General features: G+C 42.8%; 7 protein-coding genes across 7 annotated transcripts; 4 read left to right on the plus strand and 3 right to left on the minus strand.

The window, feature by feature from the left end:
- Positions 1-782: 782 nt before the first annotated feature.
- On the plus strand, positions 783-1,358 carry SS1G_00045 (hypothetical protein; the record flags this gene model as incomplete). Its single annotated transcript, XM_001597909.1, has 1 exon — positions 783-1,358. One exon carries the CDS (start codon positions 783-785, stop codon positions 1,356-1,358), a length of 576 nt encoding a protein of 191 aa, XP_001597959.1.
- A 325-nt stretch (positions 1,359-1,683) lies between these two features.
- Positions 1,684-1,932, plus strand: SS1G_00046 (hypothetical protein; the record flags this gene model as incomplete). The annotated part of the gene is made up of 1 exon (XM_001597910.1): positions 1,684-1,932. The coding sequence occupies one exon, from the start codon at positions 1,684-1,686 to the stop codon at positions 1,930-1,932; it is 249 nt and encodes an 82-aa protein (XP_001597960.1).
- A 669-nt stretch (positions 1,933-2,601) lies between these two features.
- On the plus strand, positions 2,602-3,741 carry SS1G_00047 (hypothetical protein; the record flags this gene model as incomplete). Its single annotated transcript, XM_001597911.1, has 1 exon — positions 2,602-3,741. The coding sequence occupies one exon, from the start codon at positions 2,602-2,604 to the stop codon at positions 3,739-3,741; it is 1,140 nt and encodes a 379-aa protein (XP_001597961.1).
- A 297-nt stretch (positions 3,742-4,038) lies between these two features.
- On the minus strand, positions 4,039-4,790 carry SS1G_00048 (hypothetical protein; the record flags this gene model as incomplete). Its single annotated transcript, XM_001597912.1, has 2 exons — positions 4,039-4,436; positions 4,664-4,790. The coding sequence occupies 2 exons, from the start codon at positions 4,788-4,790 to the stop codon at positions 4,039-4,041; spliced, it is 525 nt and encodes a 174-aa protein (XP_001597962.1).
- A 1,006-nt stretch (positions 4,791-5,796) lies between these two features.
- SS1G_00049 (hypothetical protein) lies at positions 5,797-6,883 on the plus strand (the record flags this gene model as incomplete). The annotated part of the gene is made up of 3 exons (XM_001597913.1): positions 5,797-6,421; positions 6,652-6,682; positions 6,781-6,883. The coding sequence occupies 3 exons, from the start codon at positions 5,797-5,799 to the stop codon at positions 6,881-6,883; spliced, it is 759 nt and encodes a 252-aa protein (XP_001597963.1).
- A 1,148-nt stretch (positions 6,884-8,031) lies between these two features.
- Positions 8,032-11,713, minus strand: SS1G_00050 (predicted protein; the record flags this gene model as incomplete). Its single annotated transcript, XM_001597914.1, has 4 exons — positions 8,032-8,155; positions 8,217-10,935; positions 11,168-11,464; positions 11,665-11,713. The coding sequence occupies 4 exons, from the start codon at positions 11,711-11,713 to the stop codon at positions 8,032-8,034; spliced, it is 3,189 nt and encodes a 1,062-aa protein (XP_001597964.1).
- A 418-nt stretch (positions 11,714-12,131) lies between these two features.
- On the minus strand, positions 12,132-13,167 carry SS1G_00051 (hypothetical protein; the record flags this gene model as incomplete). Its single annotated transcript, XM_001597915.1, has 4 exons — positions 12,132-12,155; positions 12,274-12,453; positions 12,507-12,948; positions 13,019-13,167. The coding sequence occupies 4 exons, from the start codon at positions 13,165-13,167 to the stop codon at positions 12,132-12,134; spliced, it is 795 nt and encodes a 264-aa protein (XP_001597965.1).
- Between the last annotated feature and the right edge of the window lie 276 nt (positions 13,168-13,443).

Raw genomic sequence — 13,443 nt, forward strand, 5'->3', positions numbered from 1 at the left:
GTATAGTATGATATGATATGATATGATATATTCAACTTTCTACATAAATAAATAAATCTATACAACAAGGCTGAATATTCCGCACCATATGCATATGGGAGTTAGATGACCAAGGCAGATTAGAGATCTAGATTTCGCCCTCCATCTAATCTACCTAGTAATTATTGCAAGTGGATAGAATATCTACCCTCCCAATAGCTACCTAGCATTCAATATCAATCAATCAATCATTTTCTTTTCTTTTCTTTTCTTTTCAAATTATTCCTTAAGTTACCTAGGTAAGTATGGAAGGAACTCATTTTCCCTAATCCCTGTTTGTAAGCAAGTTAGTTCTAGTGTTCCCATGATGGAGTACTGGTCTACTGGTCAAAAGGGCGTTTAGATTTTTAGATGGAAATCTCTCGATTTACCTAGTGCCGTTACAGTAGGTATTCAAAGTACATACTCCAATCGTGTAGCTGAATTTTTGAGGGTGGAATACTAGGTACCTAGGTAGTTGTTCTTCAGTCTTAGATTGAATTAGCGTGTATGTATCTATGCCATTCGTCCTCCTAAAGAGTATTAGTTAGAGGGGAGTTTGAGAAGATGAAATGATATAAAGGTGAGGTTCTTGTCGTTTAATGTGAGATACCATCATGTTATTCATCCTGTTCTGTTGAAGTCGTATAACTACCTAGTTTAAGTTCTTCGACTATTTCTACGTACTTTCGTTACATATCATAATCTATCTCTTTCTGGGTACTCTGTACTCTGTTCTATATAGCACTAGCTGTGTCTGTATCATGGCATCTCCTTCCATCAAGAATGTGCATTTCGTGGGTAGCATCTGTCTCCCTGACACATCCACCATATTCCGCAGACTCGGTACCACATTTCCCACGCAATTAAAGCGAATTCCCGACGGCGAGCCGGGTAATCGAGGGAACTTTGTCCTCTGGCAACGAAGTGTTTTCTACAGATACCCTTACCTAGTTCGCTCTCTATATTTCTCTCTAGCAAAGGATCCAGGACCAATCCCTATATCCCCGGAGAAAATTCAACTTATGCCTATCGGATATGACGATGCAGCCATCGATTCATATGCTACATTCTGTAGACTTCGATATGATGGTATTATACCCATGGGAGTGAAGTTTCAGGTTTCGCTTCCTACACCGATTAATGTTCTGCATGTATCGATCGAGCCTGCTTTTCAAGAAGCGCTTGAACCGGTCTATACAAAGGCTTTTTTGAAAGCTGTTCGTCATATTCAAGAAGAGATTCCTGCAGAAGATTTAGCTATTCAGTGGGATGTTGCTGTGGAGTTTGCATTTCTGGAAGGAATCGTATCACCTCCACAACCATGTAAGTATGATTGATTGCTCATTCCATGTTTCTAGCTCAGCTTCATAACTTCCAGCTGGGCTCAAGTTAGAGAACCAATCCTCCTATTTCAACCCTACTAGACAAAGTACTAACTCGATGTTTTCAGTGGGATCATGGCCTAGAAAGACAGTATCGTCAATCGTGTTCTTCAATTAGCAGACGCTATAAATCCATCCCGTTGAACTGGGCTTCCATTTCTGCTACGGTGATCTTGGACATCAACACTTCACGCAACCGAAAGACATGAGCCTATTAGTCGATATTGCGAATCGAATCTTGAGCGGTACAAGAAAGAGAAGATCTGTGAATTGGGTTCACATGCCTGTACCCAAGGATCGTCTTGATCGCGAGTATTTTGAACCATTGAGAGTTTTGCAAAAGAATGATACAGAGTTGTATTTGGGACTTTTGCATCAAGATGACCTAGACGGAACGAAAATCAGAATTAGAAGGGCGAGTGAATTTGTGGAAGACTTTGGTATTGCGACAGAGTGTGGTCTAGGTCGTGCGGATGCGGCAGAATTGGAGAGTATTTTGGAGATTGCAAAGGAGATTACAGAAGAATAAGATGGTGTTAAATGTGATGAATATATAAAGGTCAGTGAAGGATGATTGTTTTAATGTATAACATTTTCGTCTTGTATATAAATATTATTATTATTATTATTATTATTATTATTATTATTATTATTATTATTATTATTATTATTATTATTATTATTATTATTATTATTATTATTATTATTATTATTATTATTACAAATAGCAGGCTTGACTTCAAACACTACTTGTTTGTAAGTTTTCAACAGCTGAGTGTATGTTTAGTTTAGTACTTGTATACCAAACAGATCAAAGTCTGAGTTTCTTTATGAGATATGGATCGAAGAAGGTTGAAAGACTGCTTGTTTGGTGGTGTATACATCAAGTAAATGAATATGTTGCATTCACCAGCAGATAAACCCAAGTTTTGCTGTGGTAAATACATTTACCTATGATTGATTATGTTTTTGTTAGTGTGTGTTCTATTGAATTCCGTTTTTGGTGAGATACGGAGTACAACTCGTGCAAATGTCGTGAAAGTGATACCCCTGTCAATAGAGGGGTTAGTGAAATTCAAGCTCACCCGAAATACCAAAAACCCCACTATGAAGGAGGAATGTTCAGCTCCCCTTCCCCGATCCTCCGAATCAATCCAAATTGAAAGCTCCAGCTACTTTCAGTCCCTCCATATTCAAAATGACAACCCACGAACAAAAAGAATCTACCTCTTCCCGCTCCGTCCTCGATCCCACCACTAGTACCCAAGAAAAGTCCTCCAAAGACACTGCACCCCTCCGCGCCCTCGATCACCAATCCGAACGCGAAACATCTCAAAATGAAAAGCCGGCAACTATTCACATCGGCACACGCAAATCTGCGCTCGCCATGGTGCAAACCGAGCAAGTGAAAGCTGCGCTCGAAAAAGCTCATCCAAATTTAAACTTCGAAATCACCAAATTGGAAACTATGGGCGACAAGAATCAAGTAACTGCTCTGCATGATTTCGGCGCAAAGAGTTTATGGACGCATGAACTTGAGGCTTTGTTATTGGAAAGGAATTTGGATATTGTGGTTCACTGTCTCAAAGATATGCCTACGCAATTACCCCAAAAATGTACAATTGGCGCGATTCTCGAGAGAGAAGATCCTAGGGATGCGTTGATCATGAAGGCGGGAAGTAATTACAAGACCTTGTCGGAGCTACCAGCTGGAAGTGTAGTAGGAACAAGTAGTGTGAGAAGAAGCGCACAGATAGCGATGAAGTATCCCGAGTTGAAGTTTGAGAATGCGAGGGGTAATATTGGGACTAGGTTGAATAAGCTGGATGCGGACGATGGAAAATATTCATGTTTGATTTTAGCAGCGGCGGGTTTGTTGAGAATGGGTTGGGGAGAGAGGATTACGCAGTATTTGGATAGTAAGACAGAAGGAGGCGGCATGTTGCATGCAGTGGGACAGGGTGCATTGGCTTTGGAGGTTAGAGATGGCGATGAAGAAATAAACACAATGGTTTCGGCGTTGCAACATGAGCCGACTCAATTAGCAGGGTTGGCGGAAAGAAGTCTGATGAGGACTTTAGAGGGCGGCTGCAGTGTACCGATCGGGGTTGAGACAACCTGGATTGAAAAGGGGAAGCTGCTGATGAAGGCTATCGTGGTTAGTCTTGACGGTACGGAGAGTGTGGAATCCGAGAGATTGGAGGAAATTTTAACACCCAAGGATGCCGACGAGTTTGGATGGACTATCGCTCAAGATTTGGTTAGCAAAGGTGCTGCCAAGATACTGGAGGCCATTAACCTTAATCGACCCGTTATCAAAGAGGGTGGTAATGCGTGAATGATATCGGAAGAAGCTCCTTTTTTATGGACATATGGCTACACAAAACAAAATTTACATAGCTCAGCTGGCTGGACCACCAATAGCTTCTTCAAATATTTCAGGAGACTAAAGGCTGCATACATATATGGATGTAGCTAATCCAATATCATTCCACTTCAACCCCCATGTTTGTTGAATAAACTCCACTCCCAAATACCCATTCATCAATGTTGAGTTGAATTTTCCATCTATGTCCCATCCATCCGTGCAATCATGCCCTCATCTCATGTCATATACCAGCTCATAAATCACTCACTATTCTTCAGTAGTAAATGCCTTATAAGCACTCTCATCCATCAAACCCTCCAAATCCTTGATGCCCTGTTCCCCAACCTCGACCCGGGCAACCCAGCCTCCTGCACTTGTTTCATCCTCGGGACCCTTATTGATAGTGCTTGGGCTTTCCTCCAACATCGCGTTTGCCTGCACAATCTTGCAAGTAATAGGGCTGTTAATATCGGATGCGCTCTTGACAGACTCTACCGCGCCAATGGCATCCCCAGCGCCGACCTCCATGGGGACTGTTGGAAGCTCGACGAAAACGACATCACCAAGAGCATGTGCGGCATAATCACTAATACCAATTGTGCCAGTCTGTTGTCGGGAAGAAATGAGAACCCATTCGTGGTCTTTGCTGTAAAACTTGCTAAAAGCTGTTGAAGAAAGAGGATGTTAGTAGGTATTAGTGGGCATTGAGATAGTATTGGGCAGGATTGATTTTCCGCTGAATCTGACCCATGATTAAATACAAAATGTACATGTGCCAAAGTCTTCCAGTTTCGTTGAAAAAGAAATTGCACAACTTCTTTAGTCTGCGAATGAATTCTACAAAATAAAGGCCCCGGCATCGGATCACTTTTGATAAGAAAGATGAACTCACCAGTTCTAGAAGATGAGAAAGCTCGAACAGCTCCAAAAGAAGAAGATCGCCATGACGGAACAGTCTTAAATGCGCTGGATGTAAATTTTGAGGCGCATGGCCTTAAAGTCCTTGCGATTGATGCCATTATGGTATATGTAAAGGGCGTTGAGGGGTAGAAATTTGGGGTACAAGTTGAGCTTTAGTCAAGGAATGGTTCAATGGATTAGAGAGAGGTGTGAAATAATAAAAATAAGGTTTGTTTATATGGATACATGTAATTTTAACCAATCAGGCAAGGATAATCATAAAATATACCATAGTAAAGCCGTCGAATGCAGGGCGCTTTCAAACGGTCACTGTGAGCTACCAAGTTGATATTGTCGAATGAAAATCCTCCATCTGAGTAGAACAAACAGAAAAACAGAAAGATAGAAAATTAGAAAAATAGAAAAATAAACATAAAAACTCTACTCTATTCAGTATAAATCTCTTGATTTGATAAAACCAAAAACTCACGCGCGTAATGGTCGATACTTATGCTTTCAACCTTCCTAATAATCATATCCTACATACATAAAAGAATAGAACTTCATTTTTCTCTCACATCAACCAACGATTCCCAATAGATTCGCGCAGGAAAACGCGTTGGAATAGTGCCAATAGTCGGAGAGTTAAGCAGTTATAGCAGCTATAGTGTCTTTTCTCGTTCTGGTTCGCATGCCCCTATGCCCCAAGCGCCGAGCCACCGTCTGACATTTTGCTGCCTTGCATCAGATTACGAAAAGGAAAACCCCCTGGATATTTCTCCGAATAACTTCAATTCCATCCAAACAAATCCTATACAAATCATTCAGTGGATCTTAGTCATTCATTTCTTGACTTTATCATCGTTTACATCTCACGCTACTTATAGATACCTGGACAATTTTCAAAATACCAAAATAACTTACACTACAATTCAAGTGTGGATGATCTACCACCACATCCCAGTGTTGATCTCCTCCTTTCAGCCGCCAATTCGATATCTCACCCTTTTTAAAGAACCATAACCTTACACATTCCTCTCTATAATTACCCATAAATCCGACAATCTGGATCTGACGACTTTTCCAGTGAGCTCTCCCGCTCAATTTCACGACGCAGTAGACTCGATGGACGACGAAATCGCATATGAGAATCAGGGAGTCGACCCACCTCAGGACGATGCTATGGTTGGAATAGAGGAGAGAGCACATACGCCAACACATAACACGCGACACTCTGCATCTGCATCTGCAGATTTTCAAACCCCATCACAATATCCACAAGAATACCCTGCCTCACCTCCACAAGAAGATTCGACAAACGGTCGATATCCTACTCCTCCCACAGCCTTCCCTGCGTCACTGTCGCGTCCAGCTTCCGGTCTATCAGGAAATGGCAACTATGGAAATGCATATCAAGAACAAAATTCAAGGAGTTCAGGTGCGAGTACGGAACAACAGCAACAACAACAACGAGGCTCGAAGAATAGCGTCGTCATCAAAGTTGGCATGGTAGGGGATGCACAAATTGGGAAAACCTCCTTGATGGTCAAATATGTGGAAGGCAGTTGGGATGAAGATTATATTCAAACCTTGGGAGTCAATTTCATGGAAAAAACTATATCGATACGAAATACTGAGATCACATTTTCAATATGGGATTTGGGAGGACAGAGGGAGTTTGTGAATATGTTACCACTTGTTTGCAACGATGCAGTGGCTATATTATTCATGTTTGATTTGACGAGGAAGAGTACGTTGAATAGCATTAAGGAGTGTATAGACAGGGAGAGGCTTCATAAAACGGCGATTCATTCTGGTCGGCACTAAATACGATCATTTTGTGACTTCTGAGAGAGGATCAAGAGAGATCTCGATCAGTAGTTCAAAATGCTTGATTTTGATTCGCTTTGAGATGTGCTGACAGAAGTGATTTTAGGCTCGAAGATTCGCAAAAGCAATGCGCGCAAGTCTGATTTTTAGTAGTACAAGTCATAGCATCAATGTCCAGAAGGTAAGCCAGTCTATATATCATTACTACATAGCTATTCATGCTCCCGCACCATCTTACTTAATTACTCTACATCAACTAACAAACCCCTTCACTTCCAGATCTTCAAAATTGTCCTCTCAAAAGCCTTTGACCCTTAAATGCACAATCCCGGAAATCGAAAATGTCGGCGAACCTCTTCTCCTTTACCAGTCCGTTGGTTAGATTCCTTTGCTGCTAATCGGATATACCCTTCTTCTATGCCTCCAACAAGCACTCCACCAGCCATAACCCTCATACTCGCGATTATCGTTCTCTCTCTCCATTGTGACGTCACCAACTACAACCCACCAACAACCAACATCTAGCATCTAACACACCTCTGATTCGAGCCTAAAAATGCGAAAGGAATGCATAAATTCCGACGCAGGAAAAACCAAAGAAATCTTCACACCATACACACCACACCAGATTATTCCATAACCGAAATCTGGCATTATTTCACACATATCAACCAATGGGCATTCAGGCAAGGCAAGGCAAGGCGCGCGGGGGAAATTGGGAAAGGGAATAAATTCATTGTAATTTTATCTCTCTAACTTTCTACAAATCCATTTTTGTCTTCATCTTGACTCGGCACTGCATCACCGCGTCATTAAGTCTTATTAAGCTTTTTCAAAGGAAGGGAAAAGCATACCTCGTATCTATCTATTTATCAATCAATCAATCAACCAATCAATCATTGATTTTCACAAACACAAACACAAACACAGACACGGATAGGGGCAAATGGGAAGACAGGAAGGGAAGGTAAGGAAAGTGAAGGGAAGGAATGAAAGGGAGGCAAGAACCCCCAAAGTTCTTTTAAATGTAATAAAGAAAGAATTTTTTTTTTTTTAATGTACACTTTCATGGTTATGGTTATGGTTATGGTCATGGTAAATGAAATCCAGACTCCGGAGAGTACCTAGGTAATGAAGTAGTAAAGTAGCAAAGTAGCAAATCGAATACGGTTTGATAATACCTATTTAATATTCACTTATTACTCATATATATATATACATACTGAAGATTGTTCATTAGTAAGTTCAAGCAAGTAAAATCACAACGAAAAGGTTCTCTATAATAAATATATTCAATTCATCCTCTGCTCATCCTGAGGCTCATTCATCATCAAGTTTAACAACAAACCCATCTATTAGACTAAAAGTTATAAACCTTCACAAAAAAACTCCCCCTCATAAAGAATGTAATGGAATGGATATAATATACACCCCCCTCCCCCAGCCCAATAACAATAATCACAACTCCTACACCCCCAGCCCAATAATAAGATACCATACCATACCTGTCTCCAACCCCAAAATCCACCTTTAAGACAAAATTTCCTCCAACTCCAGTTCTTCTTCCATCGAAACCGGCTCCACGATTCCCAAACCCAAGCTCCTAACCCTACTCCGATTAACTTTTCTTCTACTGCCACCGACACCAGTGACTCTTATAAGCATGTCAGCGGCCCAGAGTTTCCACACGGTATTTTGTTCAAGTAGCCACTCACAAACCCTGTGTTTTTTTCGTATTGCCGAATCCAAAGTAACTAGCAAATGCACTTCCGGCAGAACTTTGTTCTGAGGGAATTCTTCTTTTATCTTTCTTATTGCTCAAAGAAGGTATGGATGGAGGGTAAGCGCCAGAAATGTGCAGAGGAGTGATGGGCGAAGGATAAGGTGCGGCGGGAGATGGAAATGGGACGGGAGGTGCAACGCTGGCTCGACTAGCTACGCTCATGGTTCCATCTCCGTCTATCTGGGTAACACTGATCATGGGGTTTTCTTGATCCAAGGAAAGGACTTGAGCGAGTGTAAATTGAGCATCGCTTTCGTGTGAAGCGAAATCGTTGAGTCTAGGTCTTCGAACCTCTTTTCCTGTAGCGGATTTCTCATTGAGCTCAGTGGCTTGATCATTAAAATGGCTAGCAATTTTCATGCTATACTTCTCATATTCTGTATCCCGACTGGCATTAGCTTCCATTTTGACTCTATCGGCTGGAGTAATGCATTCATCCAGAGTGTGGAGACAATCTTCGTAGTTTGTGTGAGCTGATTGATCATTTTCACTGGTGTTGACAAGGGTACCACGAGGAAGGCGATGAGAATCAGGTGATGCGCTTTGTGATCCACTACCCTCTTTTAGTATGATATCAGGACAGCTAGCAACTCTGTGCTGTTTCACCACGGAATTTCTGTTGCTCGAGGCATCAGAAATGACACAACTTGCTATACGATGCTGTCGAAGCGGACTGGAAGGGCTAGAGTCTGCCGCACAATCCTCTAACAAGTGTTGCTGTTCTTCTTCAAATACCGTCAACAAATGTCCTTGTTCTTTTGCCAACACTGAAGCTGTATTGCAGCCTGTGATATTGTGTTGTGGGAGTGGACTGGCGATTTTAGAATCGAACTCGCAATCATCAAGCAAATGTTCCTCGCATTCGGAAATAGCGCTAGAAGCGATGCAGCTTACTACCCGATGCTGACGTAGTTTCGGAGTTGTCGACCCGGATGAAATATAGCCATTCTCGTTGATATAATTTTGGCCACTGACATTGCCTCCGCAGCTTGCAACACGATGCTGCTTGATAGGGCTGGCGGCTCCAGAAAGTAGGCATCCATCTTCCATCAAATGACCCATCGCCGACGAGCTTTTTTGACCAATTGAAGAGTTTTCAGCTGTATAGCTTGCAAATATCTGCTGTTTAGTGGGAAGAGGCGTTGAAGATCCAGTCGTGAAGCTACAATCTCCTAATAGTTGAGGATCATTTTCCCAATATGGACTCTTGCTGCTACCAGACGGAATAGAAGCGTGGCAGCTAGATGTACGATGTTGTTTAACCGAAATAGGACTTGAATCACCAGATAGCGCAGAGCAACCTTCTAAGGAATGCTGCTCACGAGCAACATTAGGGCTGAGAGTCGTACAACTCGAAGCTCGACATCTCGATAGTGATCCATAGATAGGCGAGTCTGATTTAAGGGTGTTCTCGTCCAAGAGATGACCATATTGGGAATACTGAATAAGAGGAGTTGAAAGATCGGAATCCTCCATAATAGTCGCTGAAACTTCATTGTGCATAGCCGACGATGAAGAGCTTGATGGAGATGCGGTCTCGACAGTACATTGCAGCGAGCAATCTTTTGAAGTGGAACTTGCAGAGCTGCCGGTAACAGGAGTGCCAGACGTGGTAGGGCAACTAACTATTCGATGTTGTCCCGGTGATTTTGGTACACTAGCAGTCTCCTTAGGTATAACGGAACAGCTTGAAATTCGATGTTGTGCTGGTATATCTAATAACCATGCAGCATCCACCGATTCAGCAGCGCACCTATCGGTACGAGGCCTGTTGACAAGGTCCAAAGCCGGCGTTTCAACAGCAGCTTCTTGAGAGGTATGCTGCCGAATCGTGCTTGAACTGGAAGATCTGATAGACTGTGTAGCAACATTGTTCGAGCCTAGCTGGTTTAACTTTTCTTTGCTAAAGCGGGTGAGACAGCGCACGATGCCTTTTTCTTGCAATCGCCTCTCTTCCTCAGCATAATGATCCAAAACAATCTTAGTAGCAGAATAATCAGAGAAATCATGAACATAGGAGAGATGTCCTCTTGCTGGCATCCTCGAGAGTTTCTCGCAACCTTTCACTTTCAAATGATGCTCGTAGAGCGAAGGAATCGGCGAGTCTGTATCGAGACTCTTTTTTTCAGAACCTACTCGGGTTTTCTGTTGTGAAGATGTAGCACCGTCAACCTTCGCAACATTTGTGCCAGTGGTGCTAGAGTTGATAGCCCTCCTATATGACTCCATAAGCAGATGATCTTTTAATGCCTCCACCTCGCAATTATCACTGCGGTGGCCATTCGAAATCTGACAACCCGCATCCTCTGTACACGATACTGCTACAGCAGGAACCTCCTGAAGCTCAGAATCTGTGTAGCGCCTCTGTCCTTGCTTGAATATCCTGTCCTCTACCCCGGGATCTTCAGCTGAAGTCCTTCGTGGCAAGGCATATCTCATTGGTTGCGGCGCTTTGGGTTGAATTTGGGACATCTGTGGACCACCAAAATCTTTTGCTAGTCCTACATCGCCTTCTCTAGCACGAACCTCTCGATCATGTTGCATCATAGCGCATGGGCCACAAAAAGATGACTTCACGATATCATTGCCCATGGACCCTTGAATTCTGTATTGAGCACGAATCCGGGCACGCTGAATAACAGTAAGACCAACTATCCCCGCTGGTTAGCAAATATATTCTGCATTATGGTATCGATGTATACTTGCTTGACAGGCAACAAGCAACTGTTAGAGCACCATGAATCCAGCACATTGAGTTGCAACTATCGGAAGACTTAAATTCATGTGGGTCTCGACCCAGAGATACATTCTTCAGTCGCCAGTGAGTCTTTCCATATAGAACACAAGGAGCGAAAATTCCCGTGAAAGCAGTTTCGTGATCACCAACTGGGTTATGGCAAAACGGGACCATCCAATCGCTTTGTCCTTTATGTTCAGACTTGTTCCTGTTCAGCGGTAGCTCAGATCTTTGCGGTTGATCGAGAATGGCATAATGCAACTGAGGAGTGGATTTGGGCTGCTTGGTTTCGACCATAGCAGGAGCAGGAACCGTTGCAAGCGACTGCCGATGAATGGGAGTATTTGGGTCTAAATTATATTTCGTGACGGGTGGATTTTTGGCTAGCTTTCGCTTTTCGCGGCGAGCTGTCATGTTTGGCGGAATGATACCTATGAATGAGCCTGTTTATTTTGATTAGTGATAGATGTCAGTATCGTTGTAGAAGGGTAACTTACGATGCACCTGTTTTTAGTAATGATTGAATGCCAAATATAATAATTTGATGATAGTTGTGTAGAAATCAAAAAGTGAAGGGGGCAAATATATACATCAACAAGAACAGCGGGGCTCTGCCGCTCCTTCCATACTGTCTACCACTTACCAGATGTCACTTTCTGGATCTGATAGAAACCTAAAGAGGGATGAAGCATGCTGCTTTTAGATTTTGAACCTTAATCCTGCTTCTGAGGTGTGGGCATCACTCGAACGTAGAAAATTGACTTTTCAATGGCAATCATCGTGAATTTTCACATCATTGTAGTGAGTAACAACTCAGTATGCAACAGCTTTTTCATTATCAATTCATGCCTCCTATGCTTTTCCAACCAAACACAGCTGCAAAACGGTAGCTATTTGATAAACCAGTCGCCCAACTTTGAAATTGCGTTAACTCATTAAGGAAGTGCACAAATTGCGGAAGAAAAGGTAGAAATGAGAACTGTAATCCACGACAATTTCCACAAAAATCTACCATTGCGCTTTTGTGAAGAATTTTGATACATTATGTACAATTACGGCGAGGTACATGATACATTATTGTACCTGTATCGTGGCCATAGACTTGCAAATTTAAGAGTCGGATTCTTTCTTATCCTGGGGTCATCGTTAGCATAGCTCATTTCATTCGCAAGGAAAGGCTGTATCCTCGTGAGCATATAGCATTGAGGACGTGCAGCCCTTTCATATATTCTAAATTAAAAGTAAATTATACCTCGGAACGGGCTGGGTCGACAGTCCCCTTGAGTCTGGCAGTCTCGGGAGCACCTTCAAGCTTTTGGCTTTTGCTTGGGTTATTTGTGATATCGGTGGAGTGTTTAGTATCGGTATTTGAAAGACCTTCCTGCTTGCCAGATTGAGTGTTCTTGCCTCCGGGTTCCTTTGAAGCACGGGGCTTGAAACGGGATGTTAGCCTCGAACATTATCATTCAACACGGCTCAGCATACCTTGTCCTCCGGTTCATCCTCCTTTGGTGGTGAGTTGTCCTCGCCTTGCTTGATAGCCTGCTTGCTCTCTAACCGAGCCTTCTTATCACCCTTTGCGTCGGGAAATGACTTGCGAACGTTTTTATCTGTGTCTTCAACGCTCTCATCGTCAGAAGTAGCTGGCGTGTCTTGTTCCTTAGCGCCGTCATCGCTATCGGATTCATCGGTCTTTTCGGGCTCCTTGGACTCTTCTTTATCCTCAGTCTTCTCCTCAGCCTCGGCTGTCTTATCTTCTTCTTTCTCTTCGGGCTTCTCCTCTTCGTCGGATTTTTCTTCCTCTTTCTCATGCTCTTCAGCATGTGCGTGGCTGTCACCGTGTCCTCCGTGGCCGTGAGTGTTGTCTGGTTTGTTTGAGATCAAAAACCAACATGTTGGGACTGTGACAGCTACTGCTCCGGCAGCCCTAAAGTGTGATGTATGAGTTATGAGTTCCCTCAAGAATTTAGAATATAGCAAGGCAAAGTAACACTCACCAAACTGCATCACCACCTGCCTTGGCATGTTCATGACCTCCACTGGCATAGGTTCTTCTGGCGACTTGGTTGACCTGGGGGCGAGCTAGGGTTGGTCTACCTCGGAAGTTGCGCAAGTTGCGCAAGATAGCTGCTCGTGAGAATGCCATTATCGGAGGGGTAAGATTGTTAGAAGAAAAATGCAATCTAATGAACTTTGGTCAGTAAAAACTTAGCGAGGGAGGAGGGGTGAAAAAAGATAGAGCATACATTAATTGATATTCGGGAGTAAGGAAAGGAATGTATTTGTACTTGGGATGAGGTAATAGAATACAATTGAAGCAATTGAGTTGCCGAAAAAATCCTGGCAGTCGGGGAAAGATCATGCCAGCTGGGTCTAATTGGAGCTTTTTCTGGAGCTTGGTGGAGCTTTGATTACCTACCTA

Source organism: Sclerotinia sclerotiorum, genomic scaffold (assembly GCF_000146945.2).
Source record: "Sclerotinia sclerotiorum 1980 UF-70 scaffold_1 genomic scaffold, whole genome shotgun sequence".
NCBI classification, from domain to species: domain Eukaryota; kingdom Fungi; phylum Ascomycota; class Leotiomycetes; order Helotiales; family Sclerotiniaceae; genus Sclerotinia; species Sclerotinia sclerotiorum.